A 21528-nucleotide genomic window follows, 5' to 3' on the forward strand; every position below is an offset into this window, starting at 1 on the left:
GAGCTCACGGCCATCGCCCTGTCCTCTGTCACTGTGTCACTTTTGCCGTCCTCCGATTATCAGCTGGCTTTATGCCCTCATTCAATGGGATGAATCCATCCCACAAATTTGTTTTTGTATTTTTCGTATACGTCAAAACGAAATCTAGGGTCGACAATTTACTATCTCTTCATCACAAAATAAGTAGAACAAACAAAAGAGGGATGGACCAGGTCAGTCAGGCTGTCTCTCTGCATTGGGAGCAAGCAATAGCTGCTGCAGTACAAACAAACAAAAAAAGAGATATTTAACAATTGCAGATGCTACGCATTGTCTAATTTCTTGACAGATTCAGTTGCAATTTGCAAATGCTGAATTCAAACTTTGGTCCACGATAACAAACATACCAATTTTTTTTGTCAGATTATGAACAAACCAACTTGATTGGCTGTGAAAAGATGGCTGAACAGTACCGAATTTTGCAGATGCGGTTACAGTCATCATCGGATCGGATGTACCCTATTCAAAGCACCAATATCAAAGCATGGCACTTAATATACACATGGTATTTGGGTAGGAGACCTAGAAAAAAAAGGGCCAAAAGGTAAAATTAAATTCCTGACACGTCTTTGCCTTCCCTTTACGCTTTTCGTTTGAGTTCAATTTTTCACTCGAATTCGTTTTCGTTTTTTTGTTTGTTTTTTGTATTTTTTCGCCCTGTCTCGCACACGAACAGGACGAACAGCGCCGCCGTGTTCTTCGCACCGCCGCCGCCCCCCGCCGATCGAATCCGCCTCCCGCCGCCGGTTCTCCCCCGAATCCTTAGTCCTCCGAGCTTCTCAACTACCCGGCCTGCCCGATTCGCCCCCTCGCGTCCCGATACCAGTCGTCCCCCAGCTAGGGTTTTCGCCGCGGATTTCTAGGGTTTTGAGCATGGCCTCGTCGATTTGGGGCTGTGACGGACGCTGAGTGTAGTCTTGTCTGCCTGGGGGTGGGAGGAGATGATTACCGAGAAGCCAAGCTGGATTCGGCACGAGGGCCTGCAGATCTTCTCCATCGACATCCAGCCCGGCGGCCTCCGCTTCGCCACCGGCGGCGGCGACCAGAAGGTATGCTGTGTTGTTTTTTTCTCACTGTTTTCTTCAGTTTAATTTAATTGGAGCTCACTGCTGCAAATCTTTTGCTTGCTCTTTTGTCTTTTTTGCAATGAATTTTTTCCCTCCTAATAGCTTGCCTTGCTTAACCTTTTTTTTCATGCTAACTATTGTATGGGTAACCTTTTTTGTGCTTCGATGATGTTCCCAAGTTGAAAGTATTATTTGGAGGTCAAGTATAGCTAATAGCTTATGAGCATTTTTGCGTTCTTGGGTCCAACTTGTTTGGTTAAGGGTATTATTTTGGATGAATTGGGAAGTATTTCAGATAACCTTAGAATTTGTGATGTAGTATCAGGATTTTCGGCTGGAACTTGTTGGACAGCCACTGTTTACCGTCCCAAATTCGAATCTCATAAGGCCAATTTGAGTCATTTGTGTTGACTTTAGTCCAGCTTGTTAGGATGTGCTGAGTGTTGATGAAGGTTTGCTAGTGATGTGATTCTTTACTGGGAATGATGGTAGCTTTGTTGTTGAGTGATAATTGGAAATTTTAACACTGCGGTTGTTGTGTTTTGTGATCTGTTTGAGTCATATTTGATGGTAACTTCTTGTTTATGCGATACTGAGGTATAACCACTCTTTTATATTTTCCTTCTGTCTTTCCTAGGTGATCTTCTATTTACTAAGTCCCTTTTATTTGCTTTCTTGTTGGAATAGGTTCGAATATGGAGCATGACATCTGTGGACAAGGACAATGCCAACAATGATTCAAGCCAAAGGTTGCTAGCTACAATGCGTGACCATTTTGGATCAGTAAACTGTGTGAGATGGGCCAGGCATGGACGCTATCTGGCTTCAGGATCAGATGATCAGGTTATCCTAATTCATGAGAGAAAAGCTGGTTCTGGAACAGCTGAGTTTGGTAGTGGAGAACCTGCAGATCTAGAAAATTGGAAGGTTGTTATGACCTTAAGAGGGCATACTGCGGACGTGGTAATTATCTTCCGAAACTGCACCCGTGCTGTATATCTGCCCTATTTTTTTCCTTAAATAACCATGTATACAGTTTTTGCTGTTACTCTTGAACTCTTATTATCACATTTAGTTATTGTTACTGTCTAACTGTTGAACACCTCCTTTTCCTATGCCTAAAGTAGGTAGATCTTAATTGGTCCCCTGATGATTCAACGTTGGCTAGCGGCAGCTTGGATAATACTGTTCATATATGGAACATGACCAACGGCATGTGCACTGCTGTCTTGCGAGGGCATTCCAGCTTGGTCAAAGGGGTTACTTGGGATCCTATTGGTTCTTTTCTTGCAAGCCAATCAGATGATAAGACTGTTGTAATATGGCGTACAAGTGACTGGAGTCTTGCTCACAAGACAGAAGGCCATTGGACAAAATCTGTATGTTATATTTCCCAACTTTTATCATTTTGCTCACAAAAGACTTGTTGCTGAAATCTCTTTTCATTTTCTATCTTCCTGCAGCTTGGTTCAACATTTTTTAGGCGACTTTCATGGTCACCTTGTGGACACTTTATTACTACGACTCACGGCTTCCAGAAACCTAGGCATTCGGCCCCTGTGCTTGAGAGAGGCGAGTGGTCTGCAACTTTTGACTTTCTAGGGCATAATGCACCTGTTGTGGTGGTTAAGTTTAATAACTCAATGTTCCGTAAGAATTTCTCAAATGGGCAAGACACAAAGGCTTTGCCAGCTGGATGGGTCAATGGAGCATCAAAGACATCAACAAAAGAACAGCAACCGTATAACATTATTGCTGTTGGAAGTCAAGACAGAACTATTACTGTTTGGACGACAGCAAGTGCCCGGCCATTGTTTGTTGCTAAGCATTTTTTCTCTCAAAGTGTGGTTGATTTATCTTGGTAAGACATTTCAATTATTCCTCTATAGTTAGTATTACCCATATACCCAAGCTTACAGTGATGCCGTGCTTTCACTTGACAGGAGCCCTGATGGTTATTCACTTTTTGCATGCTCCTTGGATGGATCGGTTGCCAACTTTCACTTTGAAGCAAAGGAGCTTGGATACAGGTTAAGTGATTCTGAACTAGATGAATTGAAGAGGAGTAGATATGGTGATGTCAGAGGACGGCAATCAAATCTGGTTGAAAGCCCAGCACAGTTACTGCTTGAAGAAGCATCAGCAAAGCAATCAGCTAGCAAAAAAGGGACTTCCGTTGTTCAGCAATTTCAAGCACCCCCAAAAGTTCCTGCGGATGTGCCTAACCCAGCTCCAGTTGTGCAAAGTCAGAAAGCTCCTGAAGCTTTGCCCGAAGATGGGAAGAAAACATCAGGTTCTGCTGCTGGTGATGCAAATAAAGTTTCTCGGTTATCTAGTCCAGTGAAGCAGAGAGAATACCGGCGTCCTGATGGCCGGAAAAGGATAATCCCAGAGGCTGTTGGATTTCCTTCCAATCAGGATAACATACCCAACCATTCTCAGAATCAGGTTGTGGATTTTTCATCCTTAGATCAGCGAATGAACGGAATAAGACCATCTTATGGCAGTAGCGGTAACTGTAATAACTGTGGAGTTAAGGACCGCTCTGGTGTGACAGCCAGGGTGAACATTACTGAGAGTCTTGTTATTCAAAAAGCTTCAACCAGTGCAGGGATTGATGGAAGGCTCAGTGTAGAGCACACTGGCTTGGTTGTCCCAGGCTCCTTGACCTGCTCTGTGCTCTCTATCCATGTATCAAATAAGAAAGACAATGAGGAGTCTTTGCTAGTCTGCCTTGAAGCAAAGCCTGTAGAACGCGCTGCAGCTGATATGATTGGTGTCGGTGGTGCCTTTTCAACAAAAGAAACTGAGATAAGGTGTACTAGAGGAACGGAAACTCTTTGGTCGGATCGTATCTCTGGAAAGGTTACTGTCTTGGCGGGCAATGCAAATTTCTGGGCTGTTGGCTGTGAAGATGGTTGCCTGCAGGTGAATATTTTCCCTTATCAGAATTTCTTATCCATTATTCTGATTTCAATATGGATTTTCTTTTCCTAAAAGCACACACGTAACCAAAGATTCAATCTTCGATTAACAATTACTCTAAGAATTTGTGGTTGTACCATAGAAATATAGTATCGTTGGGTTCATATTTTAAAGAACTATCATATAATGTCAATTTCATGGTCTAACATTATAATATGTAATATATTAAAAATAAACGTGTGGTGTTGTTTGGAAAGGAGTACTATCTAACCGCTGCCAATTATTGCTGGAATAGGCTTTTGTTTCCTCACAATTGGTTCTTCTTAATTAACTAGGTTTATACGGAATGTGGAAGACGAGCGATGCCTGCGATGATGATGGGATCTGCAGCTGTTTTTATAGATTGTGACGACTGCTGGAAATTGCTTCTTGTCACAAGAAGAGGTCTAATTTACATATGGGACCTCTATAACAGGACCTGCATTTTGCAGGACTCTTTGGCTTCATTGGTTACATCTCCAGATGAGCCGTCAGGAAATCATGCTGGTAACTACTTGTGCATCCAGTATTCAGTTGTCATGTACAGCTTGAAACAGTGCTTGCTGAAACAGTTGGTGCTTAGTAGTTTTCTTTGCCTTGTTGACAGGTGCAGTAAAGGTTATATCTGCTAAATTCTCTAGATGTGGTTCACCCTTAGTTGTCCTTGCCAGCCGCCATGCTTTTCTTTATGACATGAGCATGAGGTGCTGGCTAAGGATTGCTGATGATTGTTTTCCAGCATCAAATTTTGCTAGTTCATTTAGTTACCCTCAAGGTGGAGAGTTGGGCAAGTTGCAGATTGATATAGGCAAGTTCATGGCTAGAAAGCCTATTTGGAGCAGGTCAGCATGCACCTTTGATTGCTTTAGTATTATGACCACTTGAAACATATCAGAGTTTTGCTCGAAACCAACTGATATGGGAATTTCTGTTTCAGGGTTACAGATGATGGTTTGCAGACACGCGCCCATTTGGAGACCCAGCTGGCAGCTTCTTTAGCTTTGCAGTCACCACAGGAGTACCGCCAATGCCTACTGTCCTACATACGGTTTTTGGCAAGGTTAGGCCTATACTTAATTTAGTTTCCATGTCTGTGGGTTATCCTGAACTTGGTAGCATTGCTTTTGTGATCCTCAGCTCCATCCATTGAATTGATTGAAAAGTAGTATGTGAATTTCTTTTGTCAGATGAAAATTATTTGTTGACGCTTTAGGTTTTAATGAAATCTCTTTCATGTTTTTCTTCATTATATGCAGAGAAGCAGATGAATCTCGTCTACGTGAGGTTTGTGAGAGCTTTCTAGGTCCTCCGATGGGCATGTTTAGCTCTGCATCATCTACGGATCCCAAAAACCCAGAGTGGGATCCTGATGTTCTCGTAAGTCTGCATACTAGACTCATCCTCTGCATTTGTGTCCACAGAAGATGGACCATTTATTTTCCATATAACAACGAGGGTTCATGAACTCTTAAATCAGTCTGTATACTAATTGATGGCTATTGTACAGGGAATGAAGAAGCACAAACTTCTTAGGGAAGACATACTTCCTTCGATGGCATCCAACCGGAAAGTCCAGCGATTGCTCAACGAGTTCGTGGATCTTCTGTCAGAGTATGAAGCTGCCGAGGCTAAAGCTGACCTAATGGATGTCGCACCAACACTGCCACCAGCAATAACAGAAGCCAAAGCTGACCAGATGGATGTCGCGCCAACACCGCAACCGGCAATAACAGAAGCCAAAGCTGACCAGATGGATGTCGCGCCAACACCACAACCGGCAATAACAGAAGCCAATGACAAAGTGACCACCTCGTAGGCGGCCCTGGCATGCTCCAGTCCGGTTGCTGGAGACTTACTGACCCCCCCTCGGTAAGTATGATAGGATAGTCTTGTTTTGAGAAGTCCTTATATGAACCAATCAATTTGTTGTGCATGTAGCCGGTACATTGTTTAGCAAGGGAGGCGACCTCGGGCGAACACTGATTTTTGAACCCCGTTAGCTGTAACGCTGAGTGTAACAGTAGAAAAAGGAAGCGCGAGGTCGCCTGGTGATTGATGTGTAACAGTAAAAATCTGTACAAGGCAGGGTAAACTCATGTCCTTTCTGGTTGATCTTGATGGTTTTAGTGTGCAGAGCTGGTCGTGTGTATCTTGCTTTTACCGAGAGCATCTAGCAGCTTGTTTTTGCATGGTAAAAAGTGTCTCAGTAACTGAAGAGTTTCACTAATAAATGATCTGGTAGACAGACCATGAACATTTTGTTAGCTTTGGGCGATTCCTTTGCGCATTTTTTTTAATCCCCGGCAGAACAAAAATAGTCGAAATCCAAGGTAGGTCAGGTGGAGAGGAACTCGCGGATCTTGGGCCTGAAAGCCTCGGCGACGGCGGCCCATGCGGCCTGCGTGGGGTGCACGTCGTCCCAGTAGAAGTGCTCGGCGGGGTCGGCGCACAGCGTGTACATCCTCTTGCCGTCGTCGTCCTGCTGGCCGCAGTAGCCGCCGTCGGCGAGGGCCTCGCAGCACGGCCTCCTCGGCTCCGCGAACCTCCCTGGCGGCGGCGCGTCGACGAGGGCGGCGAAGGGCGCGCTGAGGTCCAGGAGGAAGAAGGTGCGGTTGGCCGGGTCGAGGCCGGCGAGCACGGAGCGGAGCGCGGCGTTGTGCTGCGCGGCGCCGGCGTTGGTGAGCGGGTCGCAGCCGCTGTAGTTGAGCGGCCGGGTGAAGAGCGGCGTGCACCCGAGGGGGTGCAAGCTGGTGACCACCACCCTGCGCATCCCGGCCTCGTCGCGCAGCCGCCGGAGCTGCTCCCGGAGCTGCCGCACCACCGTCGGGATGTACGCGATCGCCGCCTGCCGCGCTCCGCCATCGTTGCAAGCGACGTGTTAGTATTAGGGCGTCAGCCATCAGGACGGTAAGATGATGATGATGAACGATGGCGGGGCGACTCACGCTCGTGCCGTTGTCCTTGTCGGCGGCGTAGGCGTAGTCGTTGCCGGAGACGACGACGAGCGCGACGCCGCAGCCGGAGGGAGCGCGCTGGCGCTGCGCCTGGAACAGGTCGATCTGGGCGCTGATGTTGCGCTGGAAGTTGCCGGTGTCGAGCACGCCGGCGCCGCCGACGGCGAAGTTCATGCCGCGCGCGAGGAGCCCCGGCGCGGCGCCCCTGCGCAGCTTGTACGCCACCGGCGTCGGCATCCCCATGGCCGAAGCTGCACGCCGCATCGTTCCAGCAAGCATGCCGACGCATTGTTAATTGTTGGTTATTAGCAGGGGGGGAAAGCTGCTTGTAAGTAAATAATAATTAAACTGTGCCGGCTTGTGTACTGCTGGAAAAGGAAAGGTTAAGGTTAGGTTGGAGCATTATCCCAGCACGGGGATTTCATCGAATCTCTCTACTTGCCCCTTGTACTACTGCCTGCTCGGTGTTTGAGATGCACGCCTGCATGCGCTGCCGGGGGGCCGCTTAACTAGTGAGGTAATGACGCTGTCAGAAGTGCCATTGGCAGATCGACTCAGTCGAACTCTTGTTTCCTGAAGAGTCGGCCATTATTCTAGCAGTGAGATCGATGCCGCCGCATAGCATGGAGTATGGTCTTGGCTTGCAGGAATGGCATGTCCCTACATTTTATTTTATTTTATTTTCTCAGCTAGGCCTTGATGAGTTGATGGTGATGCCCCGCCACGTGGCTAGTAAGCTAGATACGCAAATATTTGCTGATCGGGAAAGATGTTTCGGACGCATCTTGACCTAAATTCCTATAGCATGCACTGTACTAGTAATAGCCGCAATGGCCTTCCTTTAATTTAGACCACAATTAAAATGCTAGCTAGGCGGCATGCACAAATATATACATAACTTTTTGCATAAATATATTTGCTCGTGCAGAAATAGTGTTGTGGCATTGTGGACTATACTTGTGTTGTGTTTGAGCATCACGTGATGATGTGCTTAGTTAAATTACAACATCTCACTTGCCTAGTTTTTTTTTTTGTTTTTTGATAAGTTACGGGTAGGGGTGGTAATGGGCCATGGCCCTAATGGCCTCTTCACAGCCCAATAAAGCCCTTAAAATTTTTAGTTCAAAAATACATATGTTTAGAGCCCGGCCCTTTTAGGGCCCGATCCTTAGATTTTCTAGTTCAAAATATTGGACCATTTACCACCCCTGGTTACGGGACGTTGCCTAGTTCACGATCGAGACACTAGCACGTTACAAAGCATGGCGGGGCATGTGCGGTAGCAGGCAACTGCTTCCGCCCGGGCGGCACCTCGGTGACAGCCGAGTTGGCCAAAAAGTCAAGATGATCGAACCAGCCAGCATGACACGCGTGCACGGCCCGGCCGAGTGCCACGTCAGCGCGGCTCTGCGTGTCAGTGTGTGTATGTGTCTGCATGTGGCGGGCTCGCTAGCTGCTCCGTCCGCTTCACAGCCGCAACTGCTTGCTTTTTTCAGTGGCCGTTGTTTGCAGCTATAGCTAGCACGAGTAAATACAACTAGTCAGGTTGGCGCGCTACACGCGCCTATAAAAAAATTGATCTAAAATACTAATGGAAAGATATTATTTGATACTATGTTTAAAACAACATCGTATCGATGTATTGAGTTAAATCTAAAAATTACAGTAAAACGACATAGTAGTTTAGAGTCTGAGAGCGTGCCAATCTCAAACATTTTAGTATAGAGGTACAGACAATTTTTCCTTAGGAATTCGTTTTTTTTGTCAGTAGGTATAGTTTGATTAGTTTAGTAGGAAAAAAAAGATTAGAAATGAATGAACAGTTCAAGTATATTTTGTGAGTTTACGGAGAGAAACTCAAAGCCAAAAAGTAGTAGAACTACCACGTGTGAATGTAGTATACAAAGTTTAGTTATTATTTTTATATGTATGAAGTAGTTAAATATATTTTATATTATCAAATAATGGAAGGAAAATATTTTTAAAATAAAAAGTCTCACTTAATAGAACCGTGGGCCCCACGTGGGTCCCGCCTGGATAGCGCGTGGGTCCCACGTGGGTCCCGCCTGAATAGCGCGTGGGCCCGCCTGGATAGCGCGTGGGTCCCACGTGGGTCCCGCATGAATAGCGCGTGGGCCCGCCTGAATAGCGCGTGGGACCCGCATAAAATAGTGCGTGGGTCCCACATGGGGCCACGATTCACAGAAACGCTCCGATTCTTGAAGCGTTAGTATAGTATATTAATTAATTAATTCCCTGTGTTATTCATCGTTCCAAGTTCCCAACAATGGAGATTGGAAGCTTGTGGTGCACAGGGAGCTATTTTTGGTTTCTCACTGGAATGGGTACGTGGCGCGTATGCACAGGTGCCGGCTGATAGCCTGTGTGATACGGCAGATTGTGGGGACGATACCGATCTACAGCTTTGGAAATGCGCAAGCAGAATATTGTAAGTGCATCTTCTGTTACTAGCAACAATAATTATTAAAATACTTAATTAAACTTATTAAATTACTAAAGATTTGTTCAGTAATTCTTCCATCTTAGCTGTTGGCGTAGAATAAACTGTTGCACCTAAAATATAGAACAATATTTGGATAAATATATAGATATCTATCTCAGCATTTAGAGGGTGTTTAGGAACAGAGACTTCAAAAAAGTCCCAGGGACTTTTTAGTATTTAGAAGTATTAAATAAATATTAATTATAAAACTAACTGCAGAACCCTGGGGCTAAACTGCGAGACGAATCTAATGATGTATCTTAATCTATGATTAGCGAATGGTTACTGTAGCATCACTGTAGCCAATCATCGATTAATTAGGCTCATTAGATTCGTCTCGCGAAAAAACACTCAGCTGTCAAAAAAACATTTATAAACAGATTTTATTTAATAATATAAAATAGTAAGATTCCTTTTGATGTGATAGGGACTTTTGGAAAAAGTCCTGGAGCCAAACAGGCCCTTAGAGGAGCCATAAGTATAATAAGATCAATTTCAATAGAGTTTTATGGAGGATTTTATAGCATCAAATATCGTCAATTTTACTAGCATGGCAAGTAAAGAAAAATAGAGTTTTATAGGATGTGAGGTACTGAATTTTATCAACATGAACTCATCCGTCACATGAAACTACACGGCCTAAGTCAAATTTGAGTGGCTATTGTAGACCATGAGATGCATGGAGTGGATTGCCTGTTTAGTTCATTTTGAAAAAAAAATTTGCAAAGGAATTTTGATCATTTGAAGTACTAAATGAAGTCTATTTGTAAAACTTTTGTATAGATGGGTTGTAAATCGCGAGACGAATCTAATAATACTAATTAATCCATGATTAATTAATAATTAGCGGACGGTTACTGTAGCATCGCTGTTGCAAATCATGAATTAAGTAGACTCATTAGAATCGTCTCGCGATTTACAACCCATCCATACAAAAAAAATTTATAAATAGACTTCATTTAATACTTCGTATTAGCAAGATTCCTTCGCAAGAACTAAACTGCGCGCAACAAGGGTCGTCGGATCGTATTGATTGGAAGCCTGGAACCCCAACTAACAAGGGCGAGCGCGCCATCAATGCGAGGGCACTCATCACTACCGATCGATCCATCCGCCCCCGAGCTTGGGACTCATGGAGGTGGCCTGCCTGCCTGGCGGGGTACGGGGCCATGTGCTTCGTTTGCCTACTACTCCTAGGAGGCTGGTACGACCTACGATTATGAACAGAGAAGAGCAGCAGGCAGGCTGCAGGTGGACGCACGCACCTACGAAGTCGGTGAGGACGCGGCCGTCGGAGAAGCGGCCGGTGGGGCGGCCGGGGAAGGTGTCGCCGTAGGGGTCGTACCACGCGTGCGTCAGCTCCCGCCCGAGGTCACCGAGGTTCCCCGTGTCCGCGTACGAGTCACCGAACACCCACAGCCGCGGGGCCGCCGTGCCGCCGCCGCCGCAGCTGGGAGCGTCGTCGTCCCTGTGCCCGCGCGCCGCCGCCCGCGCCGCCGGCGCGACCACCAGGCCTTCGTCATCCACACGAGGAGTACAGTATGTAAGGTATCGAAAGCGGGAAAGTAACTGCGGCTAGCTGAGAGAGAGAGAGATGCTCGATCGCTGCAAGGGAGACGGAGGTGGGTGGTGTCTTGGGCCTTACAGAGGAGGAGGAGGAGAAGGAGCGCCGGCATGGCAGGCAGAGCCGGGCGAGGGAGGCCACGAGCACCCATCTCGCGCCGCTGCGTGCTGCGGTGGTGGGGAGGGCGCCCGGGCGGCTTAACGGAAGCCGGTGGTGTTGGGATTAGTCCACATTCTATTAGCTATGGAGTGAGAGTTGAACCAATATAAAAGTGAGTAAATCTTTCACCTTTTGAGTTAATTTTTGGGGTGTAGCCAGACTTTGCGCCCGTTGGGCCGACTCTTTTCCATCCTCGTCATCCCTTCTCCTCTGGGCCTAGCTCGTGGCATCTGGCTAGTGATGGATGGGTACTCTCTTCTCCTCTCGGTCTCTCGGCGGCAGGACGGGCAGGTGCAGTCACTGCCGCACACCTCACCAGCTCATCCGTACTCGGCCACGCCGTTTGGTTTATTTTTGGGGGTAAAGCGAGACTTTCTCCGGGTGTGCGCCTGGGCCGACTCTCCTTATTTCCATCCTCGTCATCCCTTCTCCTCTGGGCCTAGCTCGTGGCATCTGGCTAGTGATGGGTGCTCTCTTCTCCTCTCGGTCTCTCGGCGGCAGGACGGGCAGGTGCAGTCACTGCCGCACACCTCACCGGCTCACCCGCACTCGGCCACGCCGTTTGGTCGAGCCTTTTGCCGGCTCGCAGCACGCACCTCGTCTGGTCTTCGGCCAAATAATTGGTCGTTCCATCTCGCCCGTCCCCCGCCGGCTCGATTCAGACTCTCGATTCGACTGCCACCCACCCGCTCCCGGGCGGCTGCGGCCGCATTAACGCCGCGCCACTCCGCGGCAGCAGGACAGCTGCTGCTGCGTCTCCGCGTCGCTGGCTGCGAATGAAACGAAGGTTGCGTTCCAACTTGGAAAAAAAAAAGAACTATCCAATCGCATCCTAGTGGTCGCAGCTTCAGCACGCGGGCATGGTCTTGCATTGAACCAAGCAACCTTGGCGATGGGAGGACTGGCTGGTGGGTGTGGACGCCAAGGGAGGAAGCGTGCTGGCTTGTTGGTATAGTTGGCCAGATGGGCCAAGCCCGCTGGGTTGGCACGGGCACAGTCTGAAAAAGCACGGCCCGAGAACAGCCCGGCCTGTGGCCATTCGGGCCCGTGCCGTGCTTGGGCCGGCAAAGCGGCCCGCGGCACTAACACGGGCACTGCTCGGTTAGTGGGCCGGCACGAAGGCGGCCCGTTAACAACTCAATACCTCGACCACCGCCGCCGCCCCTGCGCGGACCGCCGCCGCCCCCGGCCTGGAGTGCTGGCGTGCCCCGGGTCACGGCACGGCATGCCGGCGCTCTCGTAGGGCCGTCCCGGGCCGGGATGCCGGCACTACACGGCACGCACGGTGGTGCTGCCGTGCCCCGACACGCCTCGCTGAGCTCGGGCCGTGCCATGCCCGGGCGGCCGTTTGGCCACCTATACTTGTTGGCTTGGCTTGGTGCACTGCAATCCTCAGCCGCACATCAGAAGTTCAGTTTCTATTCCGAGGCTGTTCGGCTTATCTAGATTTGGCTTGTCTCGATTTATTTCCTCTCACAGAATACTATTCATTCTACAAGTCCTATATTATTCATGCGGTCAGCCGAACAGGGCGTCCATATACTCCCTTATCTCCCCATGCAAGGGACGGAGTAACACAATCGCTTTCAGGGATGCTGCCGTCTAAGGGCCTGTTTGGGACTGCTTATAATCGGATTCTCAACGGAGAGAAGCGAGCCGACGAAAAAATCCCGCCAAACGCCCGGCGTTTTTCTCGCTTCTGTCAAACGCAGCGGCAGCAAAACGCGAAATTTGTACTGCGGCCGGTGAAAAATGGAAAGCGACTTCTGGCTCGCTTCTCCGTGCCGCGCGTCCCCAGCAAGCGCGTCTCCTGGACGCGGAAACAAACAGGGCCTAAGTTAATTAAACGCCGATGGGTGTCGCAGAATCTTGGCTTCAGGGATGCAGGCTAAGCGCATACGCTCGCTGATGCAGGTTGCTAGTTAATTGATAAAGGCATAAAGCTGCATCTGCATGCATGCTGCCGCTACGACGACTAGCTTCAGCAGCAACGTACGGTCCAGCCACGGCGGCATCAAGAGTTTGGGGTGCTCTTGCTTGCAGCACGGCAGCGGCAGCCGCACAACTTGGTTATAAATACTACGACATCATGTGGGGGCATGCTTAAGCAGAAGCTATTACTCGGTGAAATTGGAGTCCTTCACTCCTATGGAAGGTTCAGCAGCATGTTCCAGGAATTTCATACCGGTACAGTACCATACCAATTCTTGGTAAATTTTGACCGGCAGCCATATATGTAAATCTATATTGCTGGAAGAAAGGAAGAGCATCCAGCGCCTGGTGTTTCCATGCTTGCCGCGTGGCTTCTGTGCTGGGCGCTGCCTCTCTAGAATTGTTGGCCGCAGGTGCAATATGCGTGCGTCTAACGCTGGAGGCTTGACGCGATGGGAAAAAGGATCGGCCTTGCGTATGGAATAAATCGAACGTTGCTCAATCGCCGCCGCTTCGCATAGCATGCGCCAGCGCATCGTCATCCTACGGCGTCGCATCGGCGTGCTAGATCATTTCCAGTACATTGCTTATCTCTCACACTCTATATATTTTCTCTCCATCATTAATAATATTTTTTAAATTTTTGTAGCAAGTGTTGTAGCATATTACTCAAATGATAGAGTGGAGGGAGAAACCCCTACAGTTGAGCAAGAGGAAGTTGTGTTTTGGCAATTGCCAAATTTTTTTTGGTATTAGCGATATAATTGGTAGTCTGCTGGGGGCATCACACATTACCAAAAGAATAAATTTTTGGTATTAAAAAAGGGATAGATAATCTGCTGTAGATAGTTAACATGTTAAAATCCACCCCACCACGATACTTACGGAGATCTAATAGCAACTCACCCCCAACTCAAAAGCTCAACTAAATAACCCACTCTGCTCTGTCCCATATGACGCTTAAATCCATGGGTATACGCTCTTGATATGGGGCCCACGTGTTTATCTACCCACACCTATTGTGCACAGAGTAGCTGTTATATAGTTTGAGTCATCTCCAACAAATTTCAGTCAATGATAAAATTTTATAATATGAACAGGAGGTTCTATTTTCAAGGTCCGGCTCTTGACGTGGAACTCACATGTAGTTCTAGCCACACTGCTTTACAGAGAGTAGCTACCGGGCTGCCAGTTTGAGTCATCTACAACAAATTTCAGTCATTGATAAAATTTTATAATGTGAACACGAGGTTCTATTTCCAAGATTCGGCTCTTGACGTGGGGTCCACATGTAGTTCTAGCCATACTGCTTTGCAGAGAGTAGCTACCGATCATACTGAGTTATCTCCAATAAATTTCAATCAATTTTGATAAAATTTTATAATGTTAATGTGAGGTTCTATTTCCAGGGTCTGGCTCTTGACCTGAGCCCATGTGTAGGTCTAACCACACTGCTTTACACAGAGTAATTGCCAGTCATACCGAGTCATTTCCAACAAATTTCAGTTAATTTTGATAGAATTTTAAGTTTGAACATGAGAGTTTTAATTTCGGAGTCCGACTTTCAAAGCAGGACAACTCGCTTTCAACCCATTTCGTTTGCACAAAGTATCCATTTCAACCCATCCCAATTTGTTCCAACCCGCATTTACATATAACTCTCTCCGCTCCGTCCCATGCATGATGCTACGGTCAATGAAACTTTATTCATCTCTGCCTTCTGCCAGCAAGCTATTATTAATTGGTAGTTTGATTTTCCGTAGCTACCAACTTAAACTATTTTATATAGATTTTTGATAAGGTGAAAGATGTCATTTGCATTAGGCAGGAACTCTTTGAAGTGAGCCTCCAATAGTGTTCTAATCACAAAGGAAGCTGTTGGTATGCTAAAATCTCTTGCTTTTCTATAGAGATGTTACTATTTTATGTTCGGTATTATATTTTGTATCTGTGGAATGCTGTTGTCATTGAGTTTTGCAAATCCTATGACTCCTTACTCAAAGGCATATCAAGTCAATTTGAATAACTGGTTATATTAAGCCATGTCTATGATTATATAAACCGTGATGATATATTGATACCTTTCCTCATTATTGCAGACCTGCCTAGACCATTAAAAGCAACTCAAATACCACCATTAAAGCGTAATGGCTACACCATTTCTGACAACACAGATCATCCACGCCTTTACGGGCGCGCCAACCATCCTAGTACTGTATACGTGTGGTGCATTGCGCCAACAGTCAGAGCACAAATCCTATGTTTAGAACCTGTCAGGCTTCATTGCCTCAGTCTGGTGGCGTTTTACTTGTGTCAGCTGTCTACTTGGTGCAACACAGTGATCCCTGTGGTCTGCGATTTGTAAATTGTTAACAGCGGCTTCCTGACATGGAAGGCAATATGGCCCTGCCCCAGATTCTGCACTTGCCGTATCCAGGCCTGGCCGTATCAGTTTACTAGGTGAAGAACGCGCTCCACCGCGTAGGAAAAAAATATGGAAGGAAACTGAAAAGGAGAAAAAATAAGAGAAAAAAGGAAAATTGAGAAAAAAAGGAAACACGGCACCGCACGGCGGTGGATGCCAACGGGCGTCCCACCGTACGCCCCTCTGCCTAGATGTCTCCTCCGTCCGTCTTGCTCTCGCCGCCGTTCGTGCTGACGCCTCGACACCAGCGCCACCGCCGATGCCGCCGCTTCGACACCAGCGTCCGGATCCGCCGCCCGCTCCATGCCGCCGCCCGGATCTTCCGGCCACTGCACCGCCTCGACGCCGCCGCCCGGATCTGCCGCCCGCCGATCCACCGCGACGCCGTTGGACCAGATCCGCGGCCCATTGCTTCGCCTCGACGTCCTCGGCCTAGATCGGCGGACGACGGCGCCGGAGGGGGGAGCGGACTAGATCCACCACCGTCACGCCGCCGGTCGGAGGGGCGTCGACGGCGGGGTCGAGACGTGGGGAGCCCGGGAGGGGGTGGCGGCCAAGGACGGTGACTAATGGCAGTGGAGGAGGGCGAGGGGCAGAGGGCGGCGACCGGCAGCGGGAGCGGAGGGAAGCGGGGCGGCGGGGAGGGGGGAATGCTAGGATTGGGGTTAGGGAAGGGGGCGGGGGAGGCCGGGGAGGGTGTGCCGCGGGGTTGAGGGGGGGCATGGCGGGGAATGGGGCTGTTGGGTGGGTGGCTCGGCAGGAGTAATTTGCAAAAAAAATGTGGACGGCGGTTTCGAATAAAAAAACTTGAAGAGTGTATTTGCGAAAAAACCAAGAAATGGCGTGAATCGATCTCCCGCGACGGATCGGACGACCAGCGTTGCGCTACCTTTCTCTGTGGACATGTGTCGCTCCGTGGGCAACGGAGCGCTCCCAGGGCTCCCTCTCCACAGTATATAGAAGTTAGAGTACTAGTTTGCAGACAGTCACGTATGAAACACTCAAAATAAATTCTACGGTTCTTTTTCATTGAAAGGTAGTCTACATTCTTTTTTGTCGTGACTGTAGCTTGAATTAGACTGCTGCTTGGTAAGAGTATAGTACAATTAAGCAGCGTGGTGGTTGGTCTGAATGCCTGAAGCCTGAACGCCAACTACCTACCCTCGGGCCTCGGTGGCCACCGACGCAGAATGCAGGCGTGCCCAAACTACTCGCAGACAAATGTGCTCTTGCCCGCTGCAAGCTTCCATCCTCTGCCGCGGGAGCTGTAGCTGCTGCTTCCTCCTGAGTCGCACGATCTTTCTTGCTCTGTTTAATTCCCAAAAATTTTCCTAATGCTATAGTAACTTTAAACGTTTAATCGCTAATTAGAAATATTAAATGTTGATAACTGATAGAGCCCATTCTATAACCTCCGGATGAAATCACGAGACGAATCCAGTGAATCTAATTATGCAATGATTAGACAATGTCGTGCTACAGTAAATAATAACTAATGATGGATTAATTATGCTTAATAGATTTGACTCGCGATTTCCCATCCATCTATGTAATTAGTTTTACAGATTTGCTCCTTGTCAATCAACTGAATTCTCGTTTATCTATCAATCGATGGTCTGGAGCGTTGGATCGTCACTGGACGTACAAAAATAACTTTATGTGGAAATCATGTTTTCGGGCCCATGTTGCGACCTCTTCAGCCCATTTGGCGGTTATCGGGTCCATATGCGCACGACCCATTTTTTGACCATGTCATCAGGGTGTCTGATCCATTTCGGCTTCATTCTCATCACCGAACGAGGGGAGCGAAGCATTGGGGCGATTCAGCAGCTCGTCGGTGATTCATCTATCTCGTCGGTGCAAGCATCTACTCGTGTGCGGCATTGAGGTACCTATCTCATCACTTAATCTATTCGATTAGGGTTCCTGTCCCTGTTCGTGCCCCCATTTAGATGGTCATGTTTTGGATTTTCTATTCCGCCCGAAGACACTCAACCTTGCTGTCATCTCCTCTCCCCCTTCGTGTCTTCCATTTCTCTCGTTTCGGTTCTGTGAAGGCGTTTGATGGATGGACTATGGAGCCGGAGAGACCAATGAATAGGACCAAAATCATGCTCCATATGGGAATTTCCTGCAGCGATGTTCAATTGGGTGCAGCGAAGTTCAATTGGGTCTCGATCTGGGAATTTGCACTTGGTCTTTGTTCAGTTTCAGGTCTACAGTTAGTATAGGGGGGATGGATATTTGGGGATTAATAAATGTTTGGGATTCGATTTGGAGATTCCTGGTCCATACGTGCTTACTAGCTGAGGAATCATGCATGTTAAGGTGTTGTACTACTAGCTTTTACTGCTGTTGGTGAACACCACTAGCTGTGAGCTTGCAAATATGTGACTGAATCAGAGTTTATGATGGCTTGAGAAATCCATATCTCCTAATTTTGTGCTTTGTTTTTGTGTGTTTTTAGTTTCCTGTTGTTAAAAGCTAATGTTAAAAATGGATTCATATCTGTACCAATAAACTGGTGTATAAATAAATTGCAATGATGTGAACTACATATGCATGTGTTTCTGGAAGTGGAATCATGGTCTCATGGATGTTAACGTTGTGACCGTAGCAGGCTTTCACTTTTACCTTTAAGCTATTAAAAATTATACTAATGCTTAGTTAAATATACTCCTTTTGAACTTCAATTTTGATGCGTATATCTTCCTGTCTACCTTTCTGTGCATGCTCTGTGCTCATGGTGACACCCGTGAGTGTTGTGACTTGGCATTTTTACTCTAGGTTGGCTTGTTATACGTGTCAATGCAGTTATGTGATTTTTGTTAGTGATAGTGACATGGATAGTACCATGCACCGTTTATCCAATGACACATTGATTTATGGCGGCTGTATGACTGGCCATAGTAATAGGTCTTGTTGGTGCGTATTTGTTTGAGATGCATGCTTACTGCTTTGGTGATCATTGATAAGATAGTGGATTGCTTTTGCTTCAAGAATTTTGTAGGCCACTTTGTAAGTTATATTACTTTTAGATTGTTGCATGATTCAAAAGCATATATGCTATTTTCTTCTGTGTATGCTGCTTCCATTAGCTGACTGTTGCTTTTTTGTCTTGATGAGTATTCTTTTTTTTTAGTTTCATGTAACTTCGGCCTTTGGAATGTGAACTTTATACTCCCTATTTTTCATTTATATATGATGGTGATAAAAAATAGAGGGTGTATTTAAGTTTTAAAAAATATGTTTCTCCATGTGTACATGTCCATCCTATCATTCTTTGCTCTCTGTATGTCAACATTTTGTTTGTTGACCTCTGAAACTTTTTAATGTGTATCTGTGACTCTATGGTTTGTTTCTATTCATCCGACCATGTCCCTACTTGGTTTCGTAGGTGAGGTCTGTCAGATTTTCTTGATCATGGTATAGTTCTGGGAGTTGAGGGAAGATGTGTAGATCATACCTTCTTCTTTTCCTTCATGTTTCGATTTAGCGATTTTTGTTTAGTTACATGAATTACATAAGGTGGACTAAAAATGATCTCAAATACCCTCCACCCCTGTCCCCTCCTATGCTACAAATACTGAACTTTTGAGGTTACAGTTAGTTCTTTTCTGACCATCAATTTCTTGTGTTCTGACTTTGTGAGAGATATCCTTTTCTTTTGTGTCTGTGCGGTGTGGACCTGCAGATACCAGATTAGGTTCCAATTAGTTCTTTTCTGACCATCATTTTCCGTAATCGTGATTGCTAAAGTTCTATTTTTTCGCATACCAAACTATTCTGATATGTCAAAGTATTTTTCTTACACAACTCCAATACAAGGTAATAGCTGCCATATTTGTATTGGATACTATATGTTAAATTTAATTATAAGGCAATTATGTTATTACTTTTCCAACAACAAGTTCTTTTTAGACTCATATCTAAGTGTAATTTTTTGTTGCAATTAATAAAGTACCACTTGCTATAATTTTGCTTTTCGCTGGTGCTACAAGCTTTTTTCATAATATCTCTTAAGTTTGAAATGTCATATCATTTTCTAAGTACGTAATTAGCATAATTTATATGATATTTCCAGTCTTTTCTTACACTGCAAAAATAAAGTATTACATTGATTATTATATTGTAGGGCACAAAAAATTTGTTGAGAGAGAACGATTTTGTTGTATTACATTGATTATTATAGTTTAAATTTTTCATAGTGAGAGAGAACGATTTTGTTGTATCTTATTTTCCTGCTAACTGTAATTTTTTAGATTGAGGGGTATAATCTATCCTCTTTTATTCAATATTTAGTAGCATTTGTTCATATATGCATCTTTGTGGACTTTATTTTTTGATGTATAGGCTCATACCTTTTCTATTAGGATATGCTGCTCCTTTCTTGGATATTTATCAGTTTTTGTGTGACACTACATTCTGGTAGTTGGACTTCCTTTTTATTTCAATTAGAGTTGCCTAATATTGTACTGACACCCCAAATTTTTTGTGTATCTTGTCTGTATGACCACTATAATTTAAAAAAATATGCATGCAACTTACATCAATCCTTTCTTTATTCATTTTGCAACAACCATGCCTTGCTACTATGCATTTCTATTGCCACTTTTAGGTGGTTTTTCTTTTATACGAAATAACTTATAGGATTTCATATGTATGTTCTCAGATGCCACATTGTGCTAACTGCCTAACTTTGAATAATTTTTTAAACTCTGGACAGTAAATTGATTTAGTTTTGAATTTTAATATTCTCCATTTGTCGATTTGATTGACTTGAACTCTTGTTTTTGTTGGGGCAGCAATAGTATCCTACTTAACTTTTATTGTCTGACTTTCTTCGATTTACTAATTTCACGTGATCGTAATGCCTTTTACTTTTGTTACAACTGTTCTATTCTAGCAATAGATATTATTATCCTTGGGGATGTCAAGTTCTATCTTTACAAGGTACTTGCTCAATCCTTTACTTGTACATTCTCTTAACAAAATTAAGATTCAAACATTCTAGTTCTAGCAACTAATGTCTTTTCTTGCATTTTGTCGGAAGAAAATATTTATATGTGTTCTTCATGCATCCTATGTTTAATCTTTTTTCTGTTGTTTTTTAAGATAAACATGGACCTGTCTTGCCATGACTATGCATGTCTAGCCTTTTGCTGATATGTATCTATCATTTTAAGTAGTTGTTAAATTTTGGAGTACAAGAACTATAATTCTTAACATGGACCTGTCTTGTTTTTTCAGGCCACCCAAGTGTTAAAATTTTCAGGTTTGCCTTATTCAGATGTGTTTTTTTGTTGTTATCAGCCAAAAAATTGTACCTCTAAACCTCTATTTTGAAGATGTTTTTTAAATTTTCAGCCAAAAGGTTGCTATGTACATGTGTATTTTTCAGATTTATTTTTTTTCTTCTTATCAGCCAAAAAGTTGTATTGTAAATTTGTGTTTTTTTTCAGATGTGTTTTTTTTCTTATTATCAGCCTAGAAATCGTACCTACAAATGTGTATTTTTTCTCTCCAGATCTATGACTTTTTGCTTATTATACTGGCCCAAAAATTGTACTTGTAAATGTCTGGGTAAATGTAACTTTATTATCAGCTAAAAATTTATTTGTTACTTTCTTTCTATTCTAGTTGAGAAGACCATTCCAGTGTCAGTTTCCAACAGCTAAGGTGTGTCCATTTTGGTTGTGTCTAATCTTTAATGAGTGCGCTACAGTAAAAGTAGACTCGATAAGATCGGGTAACAAGCACACAGAGATGGGTAGCGGGTTAGGAGGTCGAGCTGTCAGACTGGCTACCACATCATCGATTGACGGATAGTTAAATCTCAATCGATTGACGTGTAGACACACCCTTAGTTTTATAATTAGTCTATATTTAATAATCCTAAATAGTGTTGTAGAAGTTGCAAA

The 21528-nt window shown here is 45.4% G+C and overlaps 2 protein-coding genes and 1 long non-coding RNA gene across 4 annotated transcripts; 2 read left to right on the forward strand and 1 right to left on the reverse strand.

The window, feature by feature from the left end:
- Window positions 1–653: 653 nt before the first annotated feature.
- On the forward strand, window positions 654–6203 carry LOC120659998 (protein HIRA-like). 2 transcript variants are annotated; one of them, XM_039938311.1, is made up of 10 exons: window positions 654–1088; window positions 1794–2069; window positions 2234–2485; window positions 2570–2967; window positions 3050–4034; window positions 4367–4577; window positions 4678–4912; window positions 5008–5130; window positions 5327–5447; window positions 5578–6203. In XM_039938311.1, exons 1-10 carry the CDS (start codon window positions 981–983, stop codon window positions 5884–5886), a joined length of 3018 nt encoding a protein of 1005 aa, XP_039794245.1. In that variant the 5' UTR covers window positions 654–980; the 3' UTR covers window positions 5887–6203. The 2 variants fall into 2 exon arrangements, with proteins under 2 accessions (XP_039794245.1, XP_039794246.1); XM_039938312.1 differs by lacking the exon at window positions 654–1088 and having other exon boundaries at window positions 1921–2069; window positions 2231–2485.
- Window positions 6204–6269: 66 nt separating this feature from the next.
- Window positions 6270–11339, reverse strand: LOC120659999 (GDSL esterase/lipase At5g03600-like). Its single transcript, XM_039938313.1, has 4 exons — window positions 11173–11339; window positions 10793–11041; window positions 7016–7275; window positions 6270–6915 (listed from the first exon to the last, which is right to left on the reverse strand). Exons 1-4 carry the CDS (start codon window positions 11240–11242, stop codon window positions 6406–6408), a joined length of 1089 nt encoding a protein of 362 aa, XP_039794247.1. The 5' UTR covers window positions 11243–11339; the 3' UTR covers window positions 6270–6405.
- Window positions 11340–17196: 5857 nt separating this feature from the next.
- LOC120660000 lies at window positions 17197–21183 on the forward strand. The gene is made up of 2 exons (XR_005669305.1): window positions 17197–17495; window positions 17665–21183. It is a non-coding gene; the product is annotated as an uncharacterized LOC120660000 (long non-coding RNA).
- Window positions 21184–21528: the final 345 nt, after the last annotated feature.

The sequence above is a fragment of the Panicum virgatum genome, chromosome 2N, assembly GCF_016808335.1.
Source record: "Panicum virgatum strain AP13 chromosome 2N, P.virgatum_v5, whole genome shotgun sequence".
Classification (NCBI taxonomy): Eukaryota; Viridiplantae; Streptophyta; class Magnoliopsida; order Poales; family Poaceae; genus Panicum; species Panicum virgatum.

Excerpts from the sequence above, each read along its gene's own strand:
- LOC120659998 (XM_039938311.1), top strand. The coding sequence starts at position 981 with ATGATTACCGAGAAGCCAAGCTGGATTCGGCACGAGGGCCTGCAGATC. Across the intron at positions 5,131-5,326 it reads TACATACGGTTTTTGGCAAG|AGAAGCAGATGAATCTCGTC; the intron begins GTTAGGCCTATA and ends CATTATATGCAG. Across the intron at positions 5,448-5,577 it reads AGTGGGATCCTGATGTTCTC|GGAATGAAGAAGCACAAACT; the intron begins GTAAGTCTGCAT and ends GCTATTGTACAG.
- LOC120659999 (XM_039938313.1), bottom strand. The coding sequence starts at position 11,242 with ATGGGTGCTCGTGGCCTCCCTCGCCCGGCTCTGCCTGCCATGCCGGCG. Across the intron at positions 7,276-10,792 it reads CGTCCTCACCGACTTCGTAG|CTTCGGCCATGGGGATGCCG; the intron begins GTGCGTGCGTCC and ends TGCGGCGTGCAG. Across the intron at positions 6,916-7,015 it reads ACAAGGACAACGGCACGAGC|GCGGCGATCGCGTACATCCC; the intron begins GTGAGTCGCCCC and ends GGAGCGCGGCAG.